This window comes from Schistosoma mansoni, chromosome 4, assembly GCF_000237925.1.
Source record: "Schistosoma mansoni strain Puerto Rico chromosome 4, complete genome".
In the NCBI taxonomy this organism is placed as follows: domain Eukaryota; kingdom Metazoa; phylum Platyhelminthes; class Trematoda; order Strigeidida; family Schistosomatidae; genus Schistosoma; species Schistosoma mansoni.
In genome coordinates, this window is record NC_031498.1 from 8,387,649 (window position 1) to 8,415,470 (window position 27,822).

Below are 27,822 nucleotides of genomic sequence, written 5' to 3' on the forward strand. Positions count from 1 at the left end.
TTCTCTTTTTTGTTTTTTTTACATTCCCTGTCTCTGATAAGAATTCTTTACAGATTAGAAAATAAAATAAAGTCAAGATATGAACTTTATTAACCCTTATTTTATAGTGTACTATTGTTGTTGTTTTTTTTCTTTTTTTTAATAAAAAAAAATATATTAGTACAGTTATTTCTGCTTTCCAGTATTAATTTTGTATTGAATACGAAAAGTAGAGAGAGAGAGAAAAAACAAACATAATTATAAAATGTAATTAATCAGTTCATTAGTAAACAGAATTGAATATCTTCCTCCTCCACCCCTCCCCCCGGTCATTTAATTTATACATTTGGACAGGTGTGAACTAGTAGAATTATTTCTTCATTTTTATCATATTGATAAAACAAAAAAAACAATGAAAAAATTTATTCTCTTGTGTCATGTGATCTATTCTTGTTCTAATATATATACAATATTTAATACTTCTATGTTAAGAAAACCGGATACTATTAGCAACAGCGTTTTATGGGAGAGGACAAACCAGCTTCCAGGTGAAGAGGAAATTAGGAAAAGACGTTGGAAGTGGATAGGATATACATTAAGGAGATCAACAACCTGCATCACAAGGCAAGCACTAACTTGGAATCCGGGAGGGAAGCGGAAAAGAGGAAGGTCAAAGAACACAATACACTGTCAAATAGAAGCAGATATGAAAAAGGATGAATGTTGACTGGAAAAAAACTGGAAAGGATTGCCCAGGACAGAGTTGGATGGAGAATGCTGGTGTGCGGCCTGTGTTCCTCCACGAGGGGTAACAGGCATAAGTAAGTAATGTTAAGAAAAAAGTAAACAAATCTACTTAAAATATATGAAAAAAAATAAATAAAAGAACAACCAAGCTTAACACAACGAATTAGATGTTATTAAGAACTAGGATATATTCTTACTTAATTAAACAAGTATAAGAATCAGATACAACTAATATAACTAATGATGTGAAAAATTAAATATTATTTTAATCCTATTATTTGTCTTTTCGAGAAAAGCCTTTCATTGTATTTATTATTTATTTATTTAAACACATAAATATTGTTACAAAGGGGCTGTAATGCTGCCCGGGAGCCCATACCGAAGCAGGTGGTTTTCTTAGGGGGCCACACCCGGAGCCTGTGACCTAAAGATCTGATCCACAAAGCAGTAGAGCATCGTGAGGAGATGCATTGTAAATTATATACAAATATCAACTAATATACTAAACAATTCATCGAATTTCTGTCTTGACTATTTATATCTAAATAGAAATTGGTATATATGATATTAAAAAAGTGAGTAAAATAATTGCTAATGACAAGGATTTATGAGTATGTGTTACATATTCAAATTAGTCACTTATCTAAAAGGTAATTTCATGATAGATTAATATTAACTGGATAGTAATTGAAAACTAGATAATATTGGATAGCTGTTTCAGACCAGTTAGAAATTCAGCAGTTGTTCAAGTTAATGATGTGACATGAAGTTATACTCGAAACCTTGAAGTATCTTGTAAACCATGATATGTTTAAACAATTATAACTGTGTTTATTGATTTATATTTTCACCTTCGGTTACTTTACTGTATATTGGATAAACACTGTGTAATGCTGATAAGTGTCACAATATTTAGCTATTGTCAAGTTATATATCGGTTTAGTAAAATATGGATAACATGAGGTATAGGATCCTCAGCAGCTTTTTACATTTGAAATTAGTTTACAATTAAGTGTATAGCAACCATCCTACAATCAATTTCGATTATAGCCAATTTTGGTTAAGCCCTTTTTATAACTTACTTAACAGACATCGTTATTTGGATAGTAACAATTTGCATATTCTTTGCACTGCTATACCACTAGAGCACATGACGCTCTATCCGAAATGTTGACTACTTAAATATCATTCGATGACTCATACTCCTCCCCATATATGTACGCACGCAAATACTATTATCAGCCTTTGTTTTGCTTTGTTGTGCCCTTATTAAATGTGACTATAAATTGCCTATGTAATTGCTTGCTATTCGCTCGCTTGCTCCTCGTTCGTTTCATTCGCTTATTCGCCTGTTCACTCGCTCTCTCGCTTGCCGTTCACTCGCTCTCTCGCTTGCCGCTCACTCGCTCGTTCATATTCGCTCAGGTGTTGTTAGCTTTCTGACCTGAGTTATTTGACAATAAACTGTAGTCGCTGCTATCCTTTGTCTTCTGATTTTACGCACCGTTAAGATTAGAATCATAACGGTTATCGAAGTAAACAATTAACGAATCGCGGCACTACAAGTGTTTAATTTTATTCAATAATAATCAGTGAATTCACTCGTCACTAAAAGAAGGTTATGAAACTCATTTTGGTAATTTAGATTGAATTTCCTTTATCGTTTGTTTGAACATTTTGTTAAAATTTGATTTTGTAAATATTTAGCCACTAGGGCTACTTTACTGACACCGTATCAGCGACTACACTAATGGTTACAAAGTCTCGATTTACTTGCATCGCTTCTATCCTCTTTATTTCATCACTTACTATGATAGGACCCTAAATTCTAGTCAAAACAGATTGAATTCTCCAGTCTATTTGATTATTATTTCCTTTTTATCTCTGTTTGTGCCTGCCTAAAAATGGATTGAAATGATATATATACATTGCAGTGACATGCTATTATAATCTACAGACACTATAGCGCACTATATTCCGATACTACTAGCGTGGGCCTATAAATCCTGACTGTAGATATTCATTTTTCTACTTGATAAATGGAAATTGAAATCCAACGCAAAACTGGAATGAATAACTATAATATCTGCCAATGGTCCATTTAACTGGTTTAGATACAGTATGAACTTATCCAGCACTGCCGAAATATTTTCTATATGAGTATTCATAACTAGAAATCTCAATGTAAGGATCAGCGATGGCTGTCGCCAATCATTTAGAATAAGGACTGATCAATTCGGTTAAATGACAGTGAAAAGTACTTCTTACTAACAATTGCTATAGTGTCCCTTAAATATATTTGCAAAAAAAAAAACTGTAAACAAGTATTCTTGAATGTTTTAAAATAGAAAATGCATGTTGTTTCTTTTTACTAATTTTATTTGGAAAAAAATGTCAATTAGGATCTTGTCATGTGAAAAAAAGCAAACATTATAAGCATAACAAAATGAAGTATGAATTCCGACTGATAGGAAACATTTTTGTGTGCGTATAAAGAATAAGGCATTTTATAAACAGAATAATTGAAAAAACACTACAAAGTATATGGATATTAGAAAAGTTAAGGAAGCAGATGAGTAAGCGATATTGACCAAACATGCACCGGGTAAAATAGCTTGTTGTATTACAATACCTTTAGTCTTTTTAGAATTCTTAACAATATACAATGGATTTTCATCAATAGACTCAGTTTCATTAACAATTAACTGAGAATACTGTATAGTATGTGATTTAGGTATAAACATATTGGTTTCATACAAAAACGAAGATGAATGGTCGTTGGAGTAGTTTGATCTGAGATATGTTACATTGTTTTGTGGAATAGAATAGATTTTCGGACACTCTGATAACTAGAATATATATTTTAAAGAAATAAAATCAAACACAATGAGAAAAATTATCTTCACTTTCTCATACAGATACATAATGATAGAAGAAAATCTCAATATTTAGTACAGTAAGATAGTGGAGGAAATTCTTTTAGCTAAAGAGGATTACTTTAGTGGTGTTAAGCTGTATAAGCTTGACCATATTGCGTACAAATTCTGACACAGAGAATCAGTCACGTCTAGCATGTCAACTTAAACATGCATTTCATTTCCACTTCTGTAGAACACGGCTTTAAGAAAATTCAGCTACTGGAGTAGAAGTATGCCATTATTGTTTACAACTTTTATTCCCATATATATATAGATGATAAGGTGAAATAAATAAATTCAAAAGACCTTATTTCTTACTTACTGGACACAGTAATCTGCAATCAGGACATACAAGTTTTCCTTTCACAGTAAGACTTTGTTTTGTTAAACAAGCGTTAATTTCACCAATTTCTCCTGGCACTTCACAAGGAATCGACATACCTCCAGCAAGTTCTAAGATCAAACCACCTTCACTCATTGAACATCGGAACTGAAATTTTTCGAGAAAAATTATACGAATAACTGATGATAACGTTTGTAAGATAGATAATAAGGAACTCTGGTTTTAAAAGTGTTCGTGAGTCTTCATTTAGGATATATACTTAAATATTTAAAAGAAGGCAACATGTATTCGTAAACTATAAAAATATTTTTGAAAGAATGACTATGGTTATAACTTTTTCAAACTTACTAACAAATTATAAAAATCTACTAACCAAACACATACACATTCTCTCCTACATTTATTAACCACTACTTTTAATGGTCTTCAGCTTATCAACAAACTGACCATAATTAACTTCTATGAGATTATTATGAGTGCTTAGCAGTCCTAGAATACGGTGGGAAAGTTTACTGTATCCTTGAGCTTGAAATAACTCCACAACTGTCATCAGTTTGCATTAAAAGCTGAAAATTGTCTAGTAATTTAGATAAAAACTAAACAAAAATGGAATCTTATTAATCATAGATACGATAAAAAAGTGGTCATTGTTCTCAGAAATAGAAAAATTAATCAAAAATACTGTCTAAATAAGAATACAACTTAATGTAAAATATGACAGACAAAGAGTAAGCTAAATAAGAATTATGAAAGCCTGTAAAGAAGATCGAAGTGATTAAACAAGAAAGAATTGGTATGGAGTGATCTCAGAACGATTTCAGTGTTCCGTTTTCATACTAACTCTGTGAACAGTTTAAATAAATTATATTTACGGTAGATTTCGAAGAAGATAATGGATATGTATATTTATAATACATTTTTAATGGCAACCAATAATTTTGGTAGAGAATAATTATTAGGCTTCACATGAATACTTTTATAGAATATGGAAAACGTATCATTCTAATTAGCTAGAAAATCCATAGATTACGAAAAATGTATGACGTTTTACAACATTTTAGACATACTCCTCACCAGTGTGACTCATCAGATAAAATAGGAAAATGATTATCATAATATTGCAGTAAGATATATCAAACAAATAAATGTGCACAAATGCACTTCACTTCAATAATGAATAGTTACAAAATGATCTAATATATTGAATGAATGAGGGTAAAACTGAAAACGAAGTCTTCTGCTGTTCTACAGTGTTCAGAAGATTAAGCACGATAAATATAATCATTAAAAAAGTAGTTCAAATCATACTGTGTAACATCCAGCTCCTTCCACTGGCGGAACAAATAATGAATCACCATTTATTAAATGCCAGTTGGGACTATGCTCTACACAAACAGAATCCATACCAAATCGTTCAAGTTTAAAATTGTGATGTGGATCTGTAAAATAAAATGAAACAAATGAATAGTGAATCTCCAACAATCGTTTGTAAGGTAATCTAGGTCTATGAGTGAAATGAAAAGCCGAAATTGTTATAAACGACTTTGAATGAATTCATACTGACGTAGAAATTTAGTTTGATGATTAACACCAAATATTTAGCAATTATTTGAAGGTAAATATTATGATTATATATTTTCAAGTACCTTGTAAATATGAATCGTAATGAGCTACTTATAAGTGACACAATATAAAATTGACTTCGGTGAGTCACTAGAACTCAAGGAAATATCTCTTGAAGTCAGTCACTAGTGAGCATATGATTATAGATCAGAGGGGGTTTTGTGGAGAATTTAGTATTTTCACAGTTGAAATCATGAGTCAATTGAAGCTAGACCACCATGGAAAACCTAGAAGCACTGGACGGCCGTTTCGTCCTATTGTGGGACTCCTCAGCAGTGCGTATCCACGATCCGGCCTCCCAAGATTCCAACCTAGGACCTACTAGTCTCGCGCCAGAGCACTTAACCACTAGACCACTGAGCGGGCATCCAACGGTACTAATGTCTAACATCAACCAATCCACGACATTGAGCAACTATTCACCAATTGTCTTCAGTGAGTTCCTATATCACAACAGACCTAGTTGAACTCCACTGGTTACTGCTTCTCACTAGAACTCCAGGAAATACCTCATGGAGCCAGTCGCTAGTGAGCATATGAACTATTCAATGGAAAATAATTTGATTGGTATATAATTTAAAATACACAACTTGCAGACATTCAAGTGAATGATGATAATAATACTGAATTTGATCGATTAATTACCATGGTATAAATTTTATCAAAAGTTAATAAAATGTAAATGTAAACAAACATTTGATTTAAGTTACCTTTTAAATTAGTTGATACATGACAATGAGTATTAGCAATTGATTTTCCTACATCATCTTCCCATTCAATTTCCTATAAAAAAAAACGAGTTTATATAAGAATGAATAGAAATTATTATATTATATAAAATCTAATAAAAGTGATATGTAAAAGAATAATTCTAACAAAATAGATCCATCTAGGCATTTGTGGAAAGAATGTTTCACTTAAAAACTGTATAGAAACAAACTAAAAAACAAAACATATGAATTCTCATTTCGATGAGGATAAGAAGATCATAATACATTTGTAATATCTTACAATGAGTAGAAATTCGAATTTTTGATGTTTCGTGACTTAATATAAGCCAATTTTTTCAAAGTAAACAAATGAATAACCGAATAAATATAATTTTAAATAGTATAAAAGAACAAGACAAAATATTTAGTCCAGTCAAAATCAGAATAAGTTTGAATATGTCTATGTCATAAATCTAGACTATGTTTTACTATTATGGTTTGAATTATTTTTTCTGGTTAGCGTTTTTTTAGCGAGTTAGTTTTCTGCGGGATGGGGTTGCTAACCCCATGCCCAACCCTCCTCTTTTTTACCTGGGCTTGGGACCGGCAGTAACTCTAGAGGAGCTGCAGATGGATCGGACATACATTGAGGAAACCACCAAACTGCATTACGAGGCAAGCCCTAACTTTGAATCCGGAAGGGAAGTGGAGAAGAGGAAGGCCAAATAACACATTACGTCGGGAAATAGAAGCAGATATGAAAAGGATGAATGTTGACTAGAAGGGATTGCCCAGGACAAGTTTAGATAGAGAATACTGGTGTGTAGCCTGTGTTCCTCCACGAGGGGGAACAGGCGCAAGTAAAATTCACTTAGTATTGTTTTGTTTGAATCTTTCCATTGATGTTTAGGACTGCACCTGGTCGGTCTCTAATTGGCATATGTGCATAATGTGCGTATTGCCTCGATATAGCCTTAATTCATAAGCATCGTAAGCAAAGATGGATAGTGGCTAGCAGTGGAATCCAGTTTGACGCGCGTTTCGTCCTATTTGGGACTCGTCAGCCGGATATACCTGCATCTCAGAGTTGATGTTCACTCTGGGACTCGAACCCAATACCGTTCGCTTCAAACCCCATCGCTCTATTCAATGTTTAACTCTCACACGTTGACAATTACATAATATTCTTTAAGTGAGTGATTCTATTAACAGTATAATAAAATAAAATAATTTAATTAACAAACCTGATGATATGGACAGTAATTAGCCAAAGCTATTTTTCCTCCTAATTTAACCAAAGGATATCGATTAGTTAAGTTTCCAGTACCTAGATTGATTTTAGAATTCAATGTAACAGTCGAGAAATTTGTGTTAATGAAATATACATATTCAGAAGGCAATGGTTTGGAATATTCAATTAGATTACAAAATCCATAACTTTCTTTACCAGGTGTACAGCTAACCTGTAATCCATTATTTTTATTTTGATAGCTTGAAGTTAACTGTTGACAAAATGGTGCAATTGGATGACCACTATAAAAAAGAAAATAAAACATATTACGTTAATTAATACCCAGATGTTGGTTTGTAAACGAAGATAGTTTACCTTCTGTTTAATCTACATGTTAAACTATTGTGTAATCTACGAAATATGAACGAAAAAATTTACATAATTAGCAGTGATTGTGAGATATCCATATTCTAATATAATAACTTATGAAAGTTAACTACCTTAATTGACATACTAAAAAATAAATGAAAACATAATACGCTATCCATTGTAGTTATGAAAACTAGAAATTCACAGTGTCATACAAACTATTTGCTTCAAAATACACTTAGGTAAAAGCTATTTAGAACTGTAAATCTGTTTTAAAAGGAATTTCATGTTCAATATCTTATTCCAAAATTTTCCGACAAGTTCGTATCAGAAGTGATTTGGTTATAAAAACTCTGAATATTTTGTATAATTCACTAACAGTGAACCTTTTAAAACTGTGCCGTGAAAGTTTCATTACAGTTCCAACGTAAAAGGTTATCATTCTCTGTTCGCCCTATCAATAAATCTAGCAGAAAATATTCTGCTTATCAGATCTATCAAACATATGTACAGGATAACACAAACTATTCAAAAAAGCTTATTTTGCTACTGAAGACGTCCCTGTGCTATAGTAATTCCATTGAGTCTACCCAATGAATATCTTAAATTCTATGTGGAGCACTAAGGTGTTTCCTCAAAGCTTTCTTGTTTAGGGGATTTATCAAGCTGAATTACGTAATCGAACCATATATGAAGATCTATGCTACAGTTTATTATCAGATTGATATTCATTGCATTTTTTTCCATTATACAAATCAGTTCTTAGGTAAGAGCTTTAATTTTGTAATTTTTATTTCTAAGTCAAAATGTATAATGGACTGACTTCATTAATAACTAATAACTAATTTAGTCGTGGTTTCTAATCACCGAAGAACGACTTAAAAAAGGCACATTGTCCGAACGTCCTGACTTAATTTAATACTTCTCCTGTAATGCACAACCGAGACCTCAACAAGGATGAAAATCAGTATCTTTTGGTAGGGTTCTCAATTAAGTCAAAGAGTTTACAATTCGATAATGGACTATTGTGTTGTCAGCAAGCATCTTCATACCATCTTCGAGCTCAATGATTCCCACTGATCTGTACAGATCTCCAAAGTAAGTCGTCAATAATCATTGAGTTATTTCGAACGTTTATGTTAACTATTCTCAAATTAATCAAATGTAGAATCCAGTAACCTGTAAACATTTAACATTAGTGTAAATATTGAACAGCAAAAGTTTTACGTGAAATTACTTACCCACGACTTTGTTCTAGCATGTATTCTAGACAACTGCCAGTAGCAAAGGTACACCCTCGACCTCTACCCCAACTGAAAGACTGAGATAATGCATAGTTTGAGATGTACCAGCTTAAATGAAGAATAATATCGAAATTGTAAATAGACTGTAAATTGCTTCTATTACAAAACTAAATATGAATGTAAAAAATAAAGGTTTCTTAAGCCTCTCCTTCAGAAGGTCTTGGAGTGATGAGAATGTTGATTACTTACTATAAAAGTTGAAAGAATTCAAGTGAAAAATTCCACTAACAGTTATACGAAAGCCAACCAACCCACAGTTAAAAAGATCAAAAATAGCACAACTAATGGTAAATCATAACAGTTAATCTCTGTCATTCGTTGATTGATAAACAGTCTGCCGAAAACTAAACAAATACTTTGAAAATGTAGTATCTGAAAACATTAAGAAACTACAGAAAACTGCGAACGAATTTGTTAGAATATTAAAAACCCACACAAAATTCTTCTTCTTTCACCAATCATTGAAATTAATGTGAAAAATATGATTCACTGTCATAAATTAGGAATTTTGAAAACCTATTTGGTAAACAAACTGTTGACGTTCAATTCTAGTTTTAACTATTTAATAGTACTATTCCGTTGAAAGAGTTTGTTTGCAGTCACCAGGCTTAATCATTATACAGTCTATACGTGCAAATAAGTTTATCGATAACTTTTATGATATTAGTCAAACAAATCTATCATTAGCAATGAATTTATTAGTAAACAGATATTATTATCAACCTTCAACTAGACAGATGTTTTTTCAATAACGTGAAAACCAGATTATGATGAGTGAATTTTAAGATTCTGAAACTTAATGCATAAAAATTACTTTTGAATATTACCAGTTCGACAATCTATCTCTACAACCAAGAGCGTAATCATAAAGTAATTGTGTTGTTTTTTGAAAATTTCTTAGTGGTTATGTTAACCAAAAAAACTAAATTATCCTGTTAATCACATCATGTCTTTACCATTAACTGTTAATAGCGGACTTTCAAATAAACTACTATAACGTTAAACATTTATATATAACACAATGAGCACTGAAAAATCCGAATAGGATCTAGGAATTGAAGGTTAATTTTAACCGATCATCACATAATTATCTGAAAAGCTCTGAGATTTAAACATTTTATTAAGGGGAGAAAAAGTAACCAAATCTTGGGGATATAAATTCAGAATACAAAGGGTTTAGAGCCACTTGAACTTAAGGAGCTTACCCGGTATCCTCCATCATTGCCAGAGTAATCGGTGAAATTTGAAAAGAATTTGTGTATGTTGCCGTCATCAAATCATTCTTTTAAAAAAATGTTTGAAAATTTAGAGATTAAAATGTAACTACTTATAAGTAACTTAGTATTTATGACATAAACCATAAAGGACAAGCTATGGAGATACGAACAAAACAGGTACTACTATGATTTTTGAAAATTACTTTAAAATATGCTGGGAGATTTAATAATCGATCACAAGAGAAAAAATCCATCACGAAGACTTGATGGTTATCTGTTGAAGAATAACGTAATAGTTTAGTTTCATTGAAAGGATAAATCTTCAATTATGGATACTGATACGACAAGCAATGATCTTATCGTTTGGAATACGACTGACGTGAAATTTATCGCCTGTAACACGTGATCAAGTTTTGATAAGGTGCAATTATAGAAATTAGTCAATCAGCTATATGCATCGGCCGAAGATGCTTAATTGTACGATATTCTAAACATGTCCAAACAATAAGTTAGTGTTCAGGCTTAATTCTCATCCCTAGTTGCATTTACAAGAAAATCCTTTAGTTCTCTACAACATTTTAACTATTCATTCTTAAATTAGGATACTGTATAAATTATAAGTACTACGACTTTATGTTGTGCTAAATATTATGAACTTATTGATTATCATTTTTTAATAGATAGATTTATTAGTAAAACGTACCTCTAAAAGGCGTTTCTCCCAATGTGTTAAGTACACTCCTGCACCGTCCTCATCTTCTAACTCGACACCATCAAGACTTGGACAGTTGTAGAATGATCTGGCGATACGCTATAAGGCATAATTATGAAAAGATTTATTTTGTCAACTTACATATTTATATATATACTAGAGTTAATTGTGAGGTGTAAGCTACCTATGTCGACAGACATAAGTAGTATGTAACATCAGTCAGAAGTGGAATGCCTGGCAGCAGAAGACTAAAAACATAGACTTGAAGAAAACAGAAACGGAAATAGAAAGGAATCTCCGTGATTGTCTTTCCTTCTTTGTCCTTGACTGGTCTCTCTGGTTTGCTATATCTCCCTGCCAGTTTCTTCGTTGTATCACATAGATGTTTCATATTCCCTTCTCTTGCAGCTTTTTCCACCGTCGCTGCTAGTTCTCCCATGTATTTCTGCTTGTCCGCTCTAATGCTTTTCTTCACTTCCTTGTCTACTTGTGCTCTGACTTTCTCTGCTTGTATTCGACTGTTGCTAATTGCTGTTTTCTTGTTCTTCCTTTCTTGAATCTTGTCCAGGGTTCCCATAGATATCCATTCCTTATGATGATGCTTATTAGGACCAAGAACCTCCTGACACGTCGAAGTTAGTGCTTCTTTGACCCCTTTCCAGTTGTCCTCCATGGTAGCTTCTTCTTTCAATAGATCCTGTAGAGCTTGGAATCTGTTGTTGAGTTATCTTGAATTCGTTGAGTTTGCTAGCATCTCGAAGGACGGCTGCGTTGAACCTTTGTAATGCTGTTTCTCCAGTTGTCCAGTGTTTCTTTAGCTTCAATCTCATCTTGGCCACGACCAGGTGGTGATCTGAAGCTATGTCAGCTCCTCTCCGCGTTCTCACATCTTCCATTGTCCTTCGGAATTTTTTGTTAATACAAATATGATCTATCTGGTTCTCTGTGGTGTGGTCCGGCGAGACCCATGTAGTTTTGTGTATACGTTTGTGTGGAAATATTGTACCACCTATAACCAATTTGTTGAATGCACTTAGGTTTGCAAATCTCTCCCCATTTTCATTTCTCTCTCCCAGTCCATGTCGTCCAATTATATCTTAATATCCTGTGTTGTTTACTCCGACTTTAGTATTTAGATCTCCCATCAGGATGGTGCAGTCCTTTCTTGGGCACTTCACTACGATTGATTGCAGCTTCTCATAGAACTGATTTTTATCGCCGTCATTGCTATCATTGGAGGGTTCATAACATTAGATAACATTCATTGTGATCTCCTCCTTCTTTGTTTTGAATGATACTTTGATGATTCTGGATCCGTGAGATTCTCATCCTACAAGTGCATTTCATGCTTCTATGGACAGTATCAGAACAAATCCCTGATTGTGTGGAGCATTTTCCCCTCCGTGACCGGAATACAGCGGGATCTCTCCCGTATCTAGCCTTTGCTGTCCAGCTTGTATCCAATGGGTTTCTCTGATTCCAAGTACTTCCAGTTTGTATCTCCTCATTTCCATTGCTATTTGACTGGTCTTCCTGGTCTCTCACATTGTTCGGACGTTCCATGTACCTATAAAGAGTGTTGCTCTGGTTGTTAGAAGGTGCATCGGCCTCATGACTTCCGAAGAATCTCGGCTTTCATCATGAGGCGTCATAGTTTTTCCTTCAACTCCCAGGGCAGAGTTTAAATGTTTTTTTTTCTACGGGATGTGGTCGCTAACCCCATGCCAAACGCTACTCCTTTATCCGGGCTTGGGACCGGCAGTAACTCTAGAAGAGCTACAGGCGGAGTTTGACAACCCAACAGTAAGGGATATTTGTGACCATTGGGAAATCCGAATTTCCTTAGATATTTAGACTTACATTAGTCAGTGAAATAGTTAAAGATTGAATTAATTATGGACAAAGTATCTATCCGACTTAACAGAAATAAATTTTAGTAAAAATAAACAAGTAAAAATTGTGAAATTCAATTCAAATGGGAAGTAAATAATTGGAAAATGTTAGTTGACTGACAGCTTAATTAATTCAGTAATACGCTCAGAGAGGCTAACAGCAAATACAAATATCATGCAAAGATGATGAATGTCAGAAAAACCACAACTGTTGTTACAGCTTTTCATATGATACGTGAACGAGATAATTTAGAGATTTAAAGAAACATAGGCTAAATAGTAATACAGTATCCAGAAATGAGAATAAGTCATGAAATATAGCACAATGATTATTGATAAAATGATATCGAAATTCTAGGAGGAATATAAAACAGAGACTTGTATGTTATCGCATTCTTAATTATTTTACATAAATTTCTTTTTTTAACATACAGTGACTACCTCACTCTCATAAAAGACTAGTCGGTACTTTAATTAGCTAAACAGTTTTACTTGAATAAACAATGATGAATGTCATGAAATGAGATATAGACAAACGCGATGTTGCATTTGTTCCACTAATACAACATATTTCATTTGCATGTAATAATTGCAATGAAGAAGCATCACAAGAATACTAATCTAAAGATAGAGAACTTTCTAAATCAGTAAATTTCTTATACTATGAAAGCTAGAAACAGAAGATATTTTTGTCAAATCTAAAACCTTACCGTACAATTCTATAAAAAATAAAGTCACGTTATCTCTTTTCTGCCTTGACTCCTCATTGAATTTAACAGGCCTCAAAATATCTTCACAAACAGTGAACAGATTCATGTTTTCAACAGATTCCTAAATGCATAACTGAGAGTCACCATTAAAAAGTATGATAATATGATATTAATGTAATACATACACACGTTTATCTTTAAAATGTAATATGGCGAAACTACGTAGAAAGCAGATTATGACGATTCAGACTTGGCAAATTTTCAGAACACACTTTTAATCACAATTACTTATCATCAAACAAACACCATTTCAAAATTATTATCAATACACTAACTACCAATGTAGTCTCAGGCGAAGAATATGAATCGCTGCTTTTTTTCTAAATAACAGTTAAATTTCTTGATAGACAAATTGTTTTTTTTTAGTGAGCTTTATTTATTTAGCAACGTACTGATATGGAATTCATTTGTAGACAAACGAAGATACACGACGTGACTGATTATGATATTGATTAGGTTGACTTTCTGATAGTAATCTGATTGAGAAAGCCTTACTAAATCTGATTGGTTGATTGTACGTGTTATGTAGTAAAGCCAGACCAATAGTGAGTCGGTTTATTATAAATGACATTTAAAAAGAACGCATGTCAACAGTATTGATCAAATACCAACTGGAACTGTGATATACTAACTCAGGTTTGTTTTGGTTTTTTGGTCTGTTATCAGAAAAATCATATGGACTTTAACAAAGATAAGTTTCAAAAATGAAGTCCCTTTATTCAATCTGAACAATATAATGAGTCAAAAGTTTGATAATTTACTAAAACTCACACATGAGAGTGAAGTTTGATTTTCAAGCAGGTTTAATTGATGATGTACGATTGTTATAAAATAATATGTATAACTGAGAACTAATTTTACTGACTAACACCAAAATTTGGTTAATACAGTTGTTGGAAGGAAAATACGATCTGTTCTTTAACAGGAAAATATAAGATTCATACGGCTAATAATACCTCCGAAAAGGATTCTAACAATCAACGGGAAGGAAAGTGTTTACAAAAGTAAACCTTAAAAAGTGAGAAATGACCTACTTTAGAAGTATTGTGATAAAACATAGAACTCTTCAGTCGTTTGGTTGGGTTAGTAGATACAATAATGCTACATAGGTTAATATTAGTGATTTTTTGAGAGAGAAACGGGTACAGAAAAAAATTAGGTAATCTGTTTTCATATCTACTTAGTATATAGATTGACTGATTACTAAATCACTCCAAATAAGTTTTACTCTTATCTGACTCCGCTGACGAAGTTTGTATGATCATGGGGAGAATTTAAGAACATGTTTGCACATTATATGACGAAAATTATGATCCATAAATAAGAACGCTAAGATACAAATACTACAACCGTTTTATAGTAGCATAAAACAAGAGGAGGTGTTTAAGAAGATCATAGTGATTATTTTGTTGTACTATTGGAGTAAATTATTATGTATGTATACAAATAAAATATATTGTACAACATTTTGCAACAAGTACCCTCAAGAGACTCAGTTTAAAAGCTTACTCATCTTTCCACTGAAGTGGACATCTGGATTCAAAACGTAAAATAATGTTATATAGGAATTATGCTTTTATGTACTGGGAGAACTACTCTTTGATTATATATGCATAGTTTTCATATGTAAATTCAGAGCATAATGGTAATCCAATTTGTAAAATTAAGTTGCATGGAAGGATGGTCGTTAGCATTTTAAAACGATCAGGAATACTTTTTCAATCACAGCTCTTGGTAAAATAAAGGTTTGTTTAATGATTGGATCTCAAAGAACAATTGGTAGAAAACCAGACAAACAAATCACAGGACTCCAGTTCAAATCTGAAGACTGCCCCGTAATTCACTTCAGCTGGTATCATGTAGATATCAGTCAGCATTACATGTAAATGAGGTTAAATGTTTATTTAATTAGAATAGGGAATAGGCTTTTCCCCATTAGATCGGAGTAATCCGGAGAGCATATTAATCTGTCAAGCCATTTCAGTTTTGTGATATCAAGCACTTACGACAGTTTTGTTAACATACTGGGTTCACTGATCAATTTTTATTTGGGGTGATAACATAAAAAATTATTTATGGTTTTGGTCATCATAGATATAACACAATGATATGATTAGTTATGAATACAGGACTTTCAAATGAATAATATTGTTTTTCGTTTAGATTACCAATACTCTCTATTCAAGTAAACAATAATATTTATATGAACTATGAGAAAATATAATTAACTCAACTTATGAATTACTAATCAAACATAGAGTGGATTGGGTAACTAATTGTAATAAGTCAGCAGTGGTTATGATAACATAAACCGTTAAAAATACAATATGATGACAAAATGATTGGTGTATCAGGGGAGCCAAGATCAATAAAAATAACATGAATTAATAAAAGTAATCCTTTATATAGAACAGATAGAATGTGACTAAGTCTAAACAAAATCCAATAGAAATGTGAACAACGGGATCACCTAAACTAATACATATTATATATAGTTGAAGTCATGAGTCAATTGAAGCTAGACCATCATGGAAAACCTGGAAGCACTGAACGGCTGTTTCTCGTTCTGTTGTGGGACTCCTCAACAGTGCGCATCCACGATCCCGCCTCGCGAGATTCGAACACAGGACCTATCAATCTCGCGCCAGAGCGCTTAACCACTAGATTACTGAGCCGGCATCCGTTGGTGTTACCGTCTAACTTCAACCAATCCATGACGTTGATCAACCATTCACCCATTGTCTCTAGTGAGTTGATATCTCACGACAGACGTGGTTGAACTCCACTGGTCACTAGTGGCTGACTTCAAGAGATATTTCCTGGAGTTCTAGTGAGAAGCACTTTTGAGGAGTCCCACAATAGGACGAAACGGCCGTTCAGTGCTTCCAGGTTCTCCATGGTAGTCTAGCTTCAACTGACTCATGATTTCAACTACGAAAATACTGAAATCTCCACAAAACCCCTTCCGTTTATTTGATTATTTATCATAAGAATATTTTAATAATTTAGTATTAACAGGGACATTAAAGAGAAAAATTATACACAAATAAACGATGTATTTGAGTGATAAGAGTTTGTGAAAATTTCCTCCCAAACACATAATGATATCAGACTTCTCCTTAAAATAAAAAAAATAATTGTTTGCAGTAAATAAATTAGAAAAATCAATCATTTAATAAGACTTAATGGTGATATAACTCCATATAGTACTTCTTGAACATCCAATACAATAATGTTTACTTGTATGTAGACTCCCACTTTGAAGAGGAAAAAATAACAACTTATATTAAGGACTTTACAATACAGCTTTCATTAAAATCAACAAACACTTGTATCAAACATTAGAAGTTGGTGAAGATATGCGGTTATTTCACACTAAAATATGAAACATTACTAGGCAATGACACAAGAACATGACAAAACTTGCGAAAGCAAACTGTTGTCAAAACTGTTATCAAAACAGACTTTACGTTTGTGGGAAAATACTAAAATTATGCCTTCCATTTGAAAAGAATACTGACGATCTTTCTAAACATAACAATTGAAGCTTAGCTATCAAATCATACATTTCAGAGACCTAAATAAAACCTAAATTGTGACCAGATATGGATTTTTACTTTCGTTCTATGAAATTACAAATTTAACATCCTACCTCAGGAGGCTTAATATATGGGTTATAATGATGTTACCTCTGAAAATGCTAAGTTGGACATTGAGTTTGTATGTCATTATCTTTTGGTCAGTATGACTAACATGAGGGAGTTGATAACATGACATATAATAAGATTCCTAAAAGCCTTTCGAAAGAGCATTAAACTTTAGCCCTGTAGAGAATGCAAGACAGCAGCACCACAGTGCATAGATTTTGAGTTGTCACACTTCTCAACATCACAAAGATAGGAGATAAGTAAACACCAAAACTCACCAAAGAGAAGAGATCGAGACTAGAAGAAAATAGAATATATTTTCTATTCCTCGACAAATCTGGGGTTGTTAAGGTAACATCTTCAAACACTATATTCCAGCATCCAAATTAATGTAGTCAGAGAAAACAACTGTTTCTCAGACAACTCTTACTAAAAGCCGATGTCTATATGAGTTATTATATACTTCTAGTTTTTGTTTTATAATGAATCGCAACTCCAAGTAAAATTACTTCATATTTTTAAATGTTGATAACAGATACACTAAAATTAAATTTCAGGTTGATCCATCATGAGGGAATTTCGCAGTACTAGTGACGGAATTCTTTTTTCGTTTGGCATAATTACCACATGTTATACTACTGAGTTTAATGTTACCTGGTTTTTGGATGTTTATTAGTTAATGTAGCTTAATGGTGAAAGTTACTTTTTAGTTATGCTAAAACTCCACAGAACCACCTAAATATATACCGAAGTCAACGATTTTTATATTTTGAAACATTGAAAACAATACTCAAAAGTATGATTAAAATATAATTTACTTACTACAACAGTCGGTAAAACCACAATGTGCGCTAATTTTTGAAAAGTTCCAAAAGCACTTAACCAAGTACGATTAACCGTTCGAACCACATTGTCACTCCATTGGTATACTTGACTGAGAATATAAGAAAAGAATATACAATTATGATTGACAGAATAAAACATTTATTGTTGTCGAGTTGAATATTTCCTTTGATTAAGTGACTTGTTAAAATTTCAACTTTTGATTTTCATATATAGAGACATACATTGAAAAATAATAATTCATCATTCTGATATGTTTTCCTTTCCATGAAAATATATTTAATATTATGACTTAAAATGAATGGGTATTATAGCTTGTAAGATAGAATGTGACAGTCCTTACAATGTTTTCCAGAATATTCGTTTAAAATTCAAAAAAAAATAGCATGATAATGAACAGCAAAATTAGTTCAACATTAACTTGAACTATTTACTAGACAACCATTTCACTCTTACCCATAAACAAGTATATCAACATTGTATTATAGGACAAATCAAGATCAAATAAGCTAATTATTTAGGACTTAAATCTATCATGCCGAAATGAATGGACTAGTGAAGTATAGAAAGAAAAGATTTCTTAACAAAAAGCCTTAACCAGAGTAAATCTAATTATTACCTACAATCTACCTTTTAAAATGATGAAAAGGAGTTGACAAAAAAAGGTTTTTAGGATTTACTTTGTATGTAGGCAGACTTTTGTTAATATTATAAAATTTTAATGTAACAAACATGAACTATTTATTGCTAGTTAACTTGAAAATAGTTGATTTAGGGATAGTTAGATTGCAAGTAAAGAAAACAATGTGTTTATTTAAAAAAACACAATAAAAACAGGATTATTGTAATAGTTGACCATTACTCATTTTCTTGGTTTCTAAGCCCAATTTTTTGTAAATTAAATGAAATCAAATTCATTTAGTATTGTTTGCTTGAATCTTCCCATCGATGTGTTAGGACTGCAACTGGTCAGTCTCTAATTGGCATATGTGCATACTGTGCGTATTGCCTCGATATAGCCTTAATTCATAAGCATTGTAAGCAAAGATGGATAGTGGCTAGCAGTGGAATCCAGTTTGACACACGTTTCGTCCTATTTAGGACTCGTCATCTGGATGTACCTGCATCTCAGAGTTGATGCTCTGTACTGGGTTCGAGTTCCAGAGTGAACATCAACTCTGAGATGCAGGTACATATAGCTGACGAGTCCCAAATAGGACGAAACGCGCGTCCTGGATTCCACTGCTAGCCACTATCCATCTTTGCTTAAATGAAATCATTTTTTAAGTTTTTTTGATTAATTTTATTTTTATTTTAAAGATGACTATTTGTTTATTATTTATAAAAGATGAACTAATCAATTATTTTAAATTATATTACTATTGAGTCGCTAATTTTGTTTTTTTTCTTCATTCAAATAAAAGACAAATTAATAAACATTAATGAAATCACTTGTTTAAAAAAACAGGGACCACAATTACGATTATGTTTTGTAATTAGTTGCCACTTTTAAAATATACAGCTAGTGGAGGATTAGTCGTCATTAGAGTAAATAGTCAATGATAAAGTAAACAAGTATGTTTGGGTCAACGATGGAATAGTGATTTCATTCTTTTTCAACAAGTAAATCTACTGTATTTACAAACCAACTAATGATATTAGTGTTAGTTGTTAAAAATGGTTACTGTATAATTTATAAACATTTGAAAAAAAAGAGTTCTGGACTCGATTAACAGTTGAAATATTAATAATCTTCAAGAAGGATCAATGTTATTAACGAAACTCAAAGATAAATTAAATATTCCAAGTTCTACTCCCGACCAAATACAAAATATGCTGAGAAACTTAAGATATCAATATTTAAGTATTTGTAAAATGAGCTTATTTACTTCCAGAACTTAGTAAATCAATTTCAGTTTGCTAATCAAAGTTCAGCTACACTTCAACCAATGATATATGAATGAAAGATATACAACGGTGGATACTTTATCAAACTAGTTGTATGGTCAGTTCAGTGCTTTCCGATGTGCCACAAGTTGAATTAGATGATGTGGATCACAGGCTGACCATTATTTGGAATATTGGAGACTTTCACAGTTCAAGACACGAGTCGATCTAAGCTAGACCCCCATTAAAAACCTGGAAGCTCTGGACGGTCGTTTCGTTAGTTGATGATATGACGATCTGCTTGAACATCTGCGCTACCTGTTCCTGCCATCTAGATATTTCAACAAATTATTTTGTTTGTTTTAATACATCATGGATATTAATCGCATAACCTACTCAGGTGTGTTTCTGAAAAGTGTACAACTTTTCGTTGTACAAGTTACAAAAGGTCTAATCAGAGATATCGTGGTTGCTGGCAATATACAGAGAAAAGAAGGTACATTATTTAGATGTCAATTTATTGGACGGTTAACTTCTAACTGGTGATCACTCAATACTTATCGTCAGGATCGACGAAAAAGTGAGAAACGGAAATTTGTTGAAATATTTTGTGCTGAAAATTCTATATTGTACCAAAAATATAATATTGAATAAAGCTAATAATAATAATAGTATGGGACTCCTCAGCAGTGAGCATCTAAGATCCCGCAAGCGGGAGATTGTTTGATTGACAGATTAGGGTTCATACTTAAAAATAGCGATTAGATTTGAGAGACAATCCGACTTACGACAATAATTTTATCCATGACCCCATATATATTCTTTTACATTAAAACTCTCGAAGCGCAGCTTTATAAAAACGCAAACTCATGAGAAAACTTACATTTTATTTAGTCCACTGATCAAATGCTTAGATGAGTGGGTATTTATGCTGTTATTTACTGAAAAAATTGTAAATTCCGAGTAAGTATTTGTCCATCGATTCTTTGTTGCTAAAAACTATGAAAATTGCTGATTGACATTTTTATGTTTAGTTGAAAGCGACATAACTAACTACCCTAGTTATTTGGATTTAGATATTTATGAGATATTGATAAACGATAAAACTATGGATACGTGGCCTTCATAAACCTCCTCATTTGTTTTAGAGTAAGTATTGTGTTAGAAAAACAAGAAGTTTATTATTATTAACACTGACAAATGTATACACATTTTCAACAGAAATATTGAGAAACAGAACGAGAGATTAGATTTTAACAAAGCAATAACATACCCATTCTTTCCTGAATACCAGCCTAGCGCAGGTTTAAATGTTATTGGATCACGTGGTGTTAATGGTCGATTTTGCTTATCTCTGTAGAATGCAAACAAACTTGTAGAGAATCCCTACAAAAAGGTATAAAAATTGAAGTCCAGCAAGGTTAAAAATCAAGTAAATGAGGAAAGTAATATAAATAAACATATGAATAGTAACAAGACGAGGTTTGATAACAACCAATCAAGACAGACAGAACAGTGTCGATCATAAGTAAAGTCGAAAAGCGTACTTCCATTTGAAGCTTATGCTGATGATGCTTTCCAGAAGAACAGTGATTGCTTCATGAGTAAACTACTCCACTAAAAAAGTCATAAAACATTGTCATCCTTAAAGCACTTATATTATTGTTAAAATGGGATTACAGGATTTATTCATATTGTTCCACATAAAAGTGATGACAAGCAGTCAGTCATACTAATGAGACTCATACTAACATGTAATGTTGAATGAATGTACTAACTTTTAATATAGATGGATTAAAAATTCGGATTGTAATGTAACTAATTAGTGCTCATAATCTAACTTGAGAATCTGAGTAACACATACCTCCTAAATGAAGATAAATGTGTTTCTGTGATAATGACTAACTTCAGTGGCGGAAAGATATTTTGAAGATTTCGTTTATCTGTTTCTACTGAATCTCAGAAGCCTAGTGGTTTAAGGTTAGACTTATACATTTAGAATCGGAGACAAACTGTTTATGACTTTAACCACTATCAAGCCTCATGAAATAGCTAAAATCCATTTACACAATAATGAACGATCGCTTACTAGTGAATGCAATATTTCATGGGTAGCAACAAACAGTGAACGCGTTTTGTCGTTATATTCATTACTTAGTGTATCAGGACAGAAATTGATGTAGCCAGCCATAGGACTAAAAGAAGAAACAAAATAACGAAAAATTGAAAAGAAAAAACAGCCTTTCTGCAGACTAATTTAGAGCTTATTCTCAGTACATTTAATGGTTAGTAGATATTGTTCACTCGGCTTTTAAGACATTCCAGTCTAAGATTAAACTAGTTACAACTGAACAAGTGGATAACATGAAACCTCCTATGCTCGGAATTTCTCATTAAATGCGGTATAAAAGCAAGTAGAAATAAAATATTTGGACATGAATCGACTGTTTTAGTAGTTTGGTCAGTACATAATTTATTAGTGGAGCGGTGACTTTGTAGTTAAAGCATTTAGCTACCAACAAATAGATCACAGATTTTCTGTTGATATGACATAAAGCATGTGAATTGAACTCAAGTAGACGAACTTGCACACAGTTAATGAGTTATGTTAATTAATTAAGTAAAACGTTTGTACACTAACTGGAAGTCAGGCCATGACTAAAATGAGGGTATTGACCTTGGCAGTAAACCAATTCTATCTACTATAAAGTGAGTTTTAGCTAAAACAAATCAAGTGAAAAGAAGCAATAGTACCTTATATTTTGACTTCGATTCATAGAATTGAAAAGTAACAAGCCTCTACAGTTTTTTCAGTACTTCCTGGGGTCTATCTCGACAGTGAATTCGAAAATCCAAGAAAACGTATATCAGCATTGATATTCAAACCCACATCATTTGGCACCACAGTCATGAACTATACAAGTTAGTCACACAGGCTGTTATATTACTGAACCTTAGTCAGTCTATGTATGGAAGAATCGGGGTACCATCGGATAATTATTAACGGACTGAATAGAAGTGCATCTGACGATACTAGTTCATACTTGATCACATGGTTAATTTATGAATATTTTGATACTAAAAGAACACTAGCTTATGTGTTAATGAAAATAGAAGTCAAAAAACGTTGAAGAACTATCTGAGTTTTCCAACAAATAATTTACACACACTCCTCTAAACACAGTACAGTAGATATTAAGACTGTATAGAGAAAATTGGATGCTGTAAAAAGCGACACAAGATGAGTGGTCAAAACATCCAGAATTCCGATTAAAACAAGATTATATTTTTATAAAAAAGTTAATCTACCGATCAGTATTAGCCTCAAGCTGGCAGTGTGCAGCGTAACCCAGGACTTTAGCAGTATTACATCTGTGTGTTCTAAGCGATGAAATATATAGTATGAAGTTGGCACGGTATATACCTTCTCCCTTGTGACCTGAAATCATTGGGGTTCCATTGTAGATAAACCTACACTGCTAATAAAAACAAAGGAAAGTTTTCAATAGATAAAAAAAGGCTTTTTACATTTAAATGTGACACTGGAACGTTTATAGGTCCACATTTTGTCCATTCCACACAACCGTCGGTACAAAATATCAAGAGTTTATTATCAAAAGTCATCAACTTTGTAGCACCATCAACACAAACTCTGGAAACACTAAGCGATTAAATCGCTCATACTTACCTGTCAAGTGTCAGTCTATTGGGCATGGCGTGAGACTGACGTAACAGTAGAGCATCTTCCCAAAAATTAATTGCTACTTCAATTATATTTTTCTAAGAAGGGATACGTCAGTTAGGCAAAACTTACCTTAATATCCTGGAAATTTTTGAGAGATTTAATGGACCTATCATAATGCGTATGAATTCTTAATTCCGTTTGCGCATTGCGACGAATAAGTTTTTGCACATTAGAAGACATAACATGAGTTACAACTTCGGAGTGATTTATCATACCATGGTGACACATTGTAGAAAAGCGATCATTTCTCAGTCCACTGATAATAAGATGAACCCCGAAAATAGGAAATAGAATAATGTCTTTTATTTTCCACATAACACTTCATCCAAAGGATGAACTATATATCTAAAATTACGGAAAAAAAGATTATAAGACCAATAGTTGATTTGGCGGGTAGTTAATTTAACATCAAGAACATTCAGCAGTCAGCAAAAATAAGACTATTTACTGAGGCTGAAATTTGTTGGACAAAAATTCACGCGACCATGGTGGTTTGCATGGTTTGGGGACTGAATACAATAGAATTGGTCATTTCATTTTTGAACTGTGCAGTAAAAATGTTAGTGAGAGGAGTAGCAATGATTCAATTAGACAGCTTCGCGTAGATAGGTTTCTTTCTTATTCGCATAAGATACCATCAGACAAAGAGGTCATAAATATACACTCAGTTCAAATAGGAACTACCAACTACCTATGTATAAACCTCCAAATGATTGAGTTGTGGGAATGATATAAATTAAATAATATTCGTCTGACAGGAGTAGCAGAAACGTGGACAACTTGGATTATTGGCTAAGAACTAACCACAGTTGGCATGTCTTTTTTATGCGACTACAGAAATGTGGGCGTAAAATGTGGGGTTCTGCTCTATACTTCTTGCTTAGAGGCATTTCATGTAAACACTTAAGAGTTTTGTTCTTTCGGAGGATTTGTAATTTTGTTTAACACTAAGAGGTGTTTGGTTGAAATTATTAATTGAAAAACTGTCACTGACACCACATGTGACAACTAGATTGAGGAAGGATCAAGCCAATATTTTATATTAGTAAACACGCACGTCTTAGTTTTAAGAGAATTCAGTTATCTTAAGGTCGACTTCGCTAAATACGTACATTAGAGGAATAACCAGGAGCCATAACACTTAGTCTGAATCTTCAATAAAAAAATTTTCAATTAATAACCTGATTCTCGAGTTTTTAAGTAAGGTAATGTACACTCCCAACTTATCCGTAAGATTGAACTAAAGTGATTTGTGGACAGTAGATAATAATATTTAAAACATTTGGATATTACAGCATTAAAGGGCAATCTTAAACTGATAGAATGGGAAGCTAATACCCAGTCTGATGCACTAGGAAGTCTAGGTTAATGTTATCTAATGTACTATCTATTGGCCTATTCCACAAACAGTTTCCAAGACTTTAGGCAATTTAAAGTTATATAAAGGCACATTTTTAAACAGGTACTCAGTTACGATTGATTCACCAGCTTTTCATACTTAAGTAATTAGATATTTAACACCGGGGCAAACTACTGATTTTTTCACAGTTTAGGCACCTTACAAAATGTTGTTTCTAACTGATGGCGCAACATTCTGGAGGAAAATCCACAACGAAAAGGACAGGTTAGCAGTTTAGGGGAACCTAACTCGAAGGGAATGTTAGGAACGTAACAGAGGACTAACATGTAACTTTGAAGAATGTAAAGAAACTCATCTGAATCACGCTACAAGCTGCATGTAACACTCAAATAGTTCTCTGCAAGAAGTGTCCTTGGTGTAAAATATTTGGGTGTCCTCGTTTCCTACAGTCTAACACCATATCCCAATTGTGACAAAAAATGACATTTTAGCCAAAACTGCACTATAATCCTTGAGGTTCGTTCTCAAGTACTTTTATGGTGGACGTTTTGTTCGGCATTGCATAAAGTAGAAAAACAACGTTTTTTTTCTTCACTCCAAAAGAATAAGAATACATCGGAGAATATCTTAAAATAATCGACAAAATAGATTCGTGGTCTTGAACCGAATTCCACAAAGTTCACCCAAAAACACCACATCTATGCTCCTCAGAGTGTAGGAAGCTTGGAAGCAAACTCATAATGACCTAAAACATGTGCTGTAGGTAAATAATTTGCGATGATGAGCGTGATTGATTATAAAGTATTAGACACCCACCGCCGTCCTCAGAAATATTTGCTGAAGTTTAATCCCGACGCAAAAGTTAGGGGCAACATTGAGGAGTTAGAAATGGAACAAAGTGTACTTTTAACTTTTACTAATTGTCAAGTCCTGTGATTTCGTACTATGCAGTAGGAAATCCACCCAGAATGACAGTGGAGATAGTAGGTCACATATTTTAAGTAAAGTATTTACAGCAAGATGTGCAAAATTACTTGACTAAGAACACAGAACCAGGCCTAAATATAATATGCGTAAACATATAACTGTACCTGCAGTAACAAGCAAATTGAAATTTCGCCAAGACTCGGAAATATATAACGCAGATAGTCACCTGAAATGTTATTTGAAATGGTAGTTTTTCGATATTAAGGTTCAGAGAACTAATTGTAATAGAAATTTGTTTGAAAATGTTCTAATTATACCCGCCAAATCAAGTCTACAGGCACGTGAGAAAGGTGGTTGGTTGAGTGTTCAGAATGTTCTTATATCTGTATGAGAAAACATGGTATTCGAAAAGACTGGGAAAGTCACCATATCCGTAGTTGGGTATCCAGGCTCTGGAACGGATGTTCGTCAACATGTTGGGAAATCTTGTCTGATAAACCGTTTTATGGCACCATACAGGTTCAATGAAAACCACTTATCAATTTTAAGTTTATCAGATTATGATAGTGAAGTTATCTGTTCAAGCCATTGGCTATATTGGGGAGACAGTAGTGTAAATGTTAATGGCTGTAAACTACATGTCCGAGTAATTGAGCAGTGTGACTTTGTGGATGACCATCTTTTCCAGCCCCTTTTCGAACCCAGAACGTATGCAGAACGATGTTTGGACTTTAAAATCACCTTGCATTCAAGAAAGTTGTGCTATGTTTGCAAGGAGCAGCTTGGACACGAGTCGGCTTTTCCTCAGGTTTTCCTTGAGCCCACTACTTTATATGTTGATGTCTTTGTATGTGTATATGACATGTCACTATGTGGTCCTTCGGCCTTACAACAAGCTGCCTTTTTCTGTCATGTCATCACTCGTCTTTCGTCTCTTAAATTTCCAGTAGTTGTCGCAACATCTAAACATGATATGAGTGTTTCTAGTCAGGCCTCAACTCTGTTTAAGGATACACTCAGTGGGTTTAAAAAACATTGGGTGAAAAATATGTGTGTCGTAGAAACGTCTTCACTTTTAAATGTAAATGTCAAAACTGTTTTTCAATGTGCTGCAGTTTTTGGACATCACAAACGTGCCAATAAGTACAAACTCCATACTGGCCTTTTACGTTATTCACTCAGAAAATCACCCAACAAACGAAAACCATTTCCTATGTGTTTCGGAAAGTCAGTGTGGTAAGTCTCGTTAATAGTTGATTAAACTTTGCTTAATAGGTTAATAACACTTAATTGTTAGTTTTATGGCAATTTATATGTTAAGTTCTCCCATGTTTCATTTTTCAAGAATTAACCGCTTATTAGAGACTGTCAATATAAATAGTAGTTCAAGGAAAGTGTATCTACTTTCTCAAGAGTCAAAATATTGTTTTCAAAACCATAAAGCTTATTGTTAGGTCATTTGGATTCATCTTTGTGGGTGTCTGTTTTTTACTTTAAAATTCAGTATGGTTATAGTGTTTGCTACTATCACTTTACGATTTAACTGTATGGACAGTCAAAATCATCAAGCACATCTACCCTTAGCATCAGCAATATTC

At 33.0% G+C, this 27,822-nt stretch overlaps 2 protein-coding genes across 3 annotated transcripts in view; one reads left to right on the plus strand and one right to left on the minus strand.

Moving 5' to 3' along the window:
• Nucleotides 1–3,359: 3,359 nt before the first annotated feature.
• Nucleotides 3,360–24,150, minus strand: Smp_127030 (invadolysin (M08 family); the record flags this gene model as incomplete). Its single annotated transcript, XM_018796716.1, is given in 13 exon segments — nucleotides 3,360–3,575; nucleotides 3,967–4,134; nucleotides 5,296–5,426; nucleotides 6,321–6,393; nucleotides 7,565–7,853; nucleotides 9,162–9,272; nucleotides 10,430–10,506; nucleotides 11,145–11,241; nucleotides 21,364–21,578; nucleotides 23,501–23,662; nucleotides 23,667–23,844; nucleotides 23,881–23,972; nucleotides 24,007–24,150. Coding segments are annotated over 13 exon segments (1,953 nt in total), but the record flags the coding sequence as incomplete, so codon positions are not given.
• A 2,471-nt stretch (nucleotides 24,151–26,621) lies between these two features.
• Smp_127040.1 (hypothetical protein) overlaps nucleotides 26,622–27,822 on the plus strand; it is a gene marked incomplete at its 5' end in the record, with an annotated part of 34,897 nt that continues 33,696 nt past the window's right edge. For both annotated transcript variants that reach the window (XM_018796718.1, XM_018796717.1), the window contains one exon: nucleotides 26,622–27,460. In XM_018796718.1, coding sequence (XP_018651831.1) covers nucleotides 26,622–27,460 — 839 coding nt within the window. The remainder of the gene's footprint in view (nucleotides 27,461–27,822) is intronic.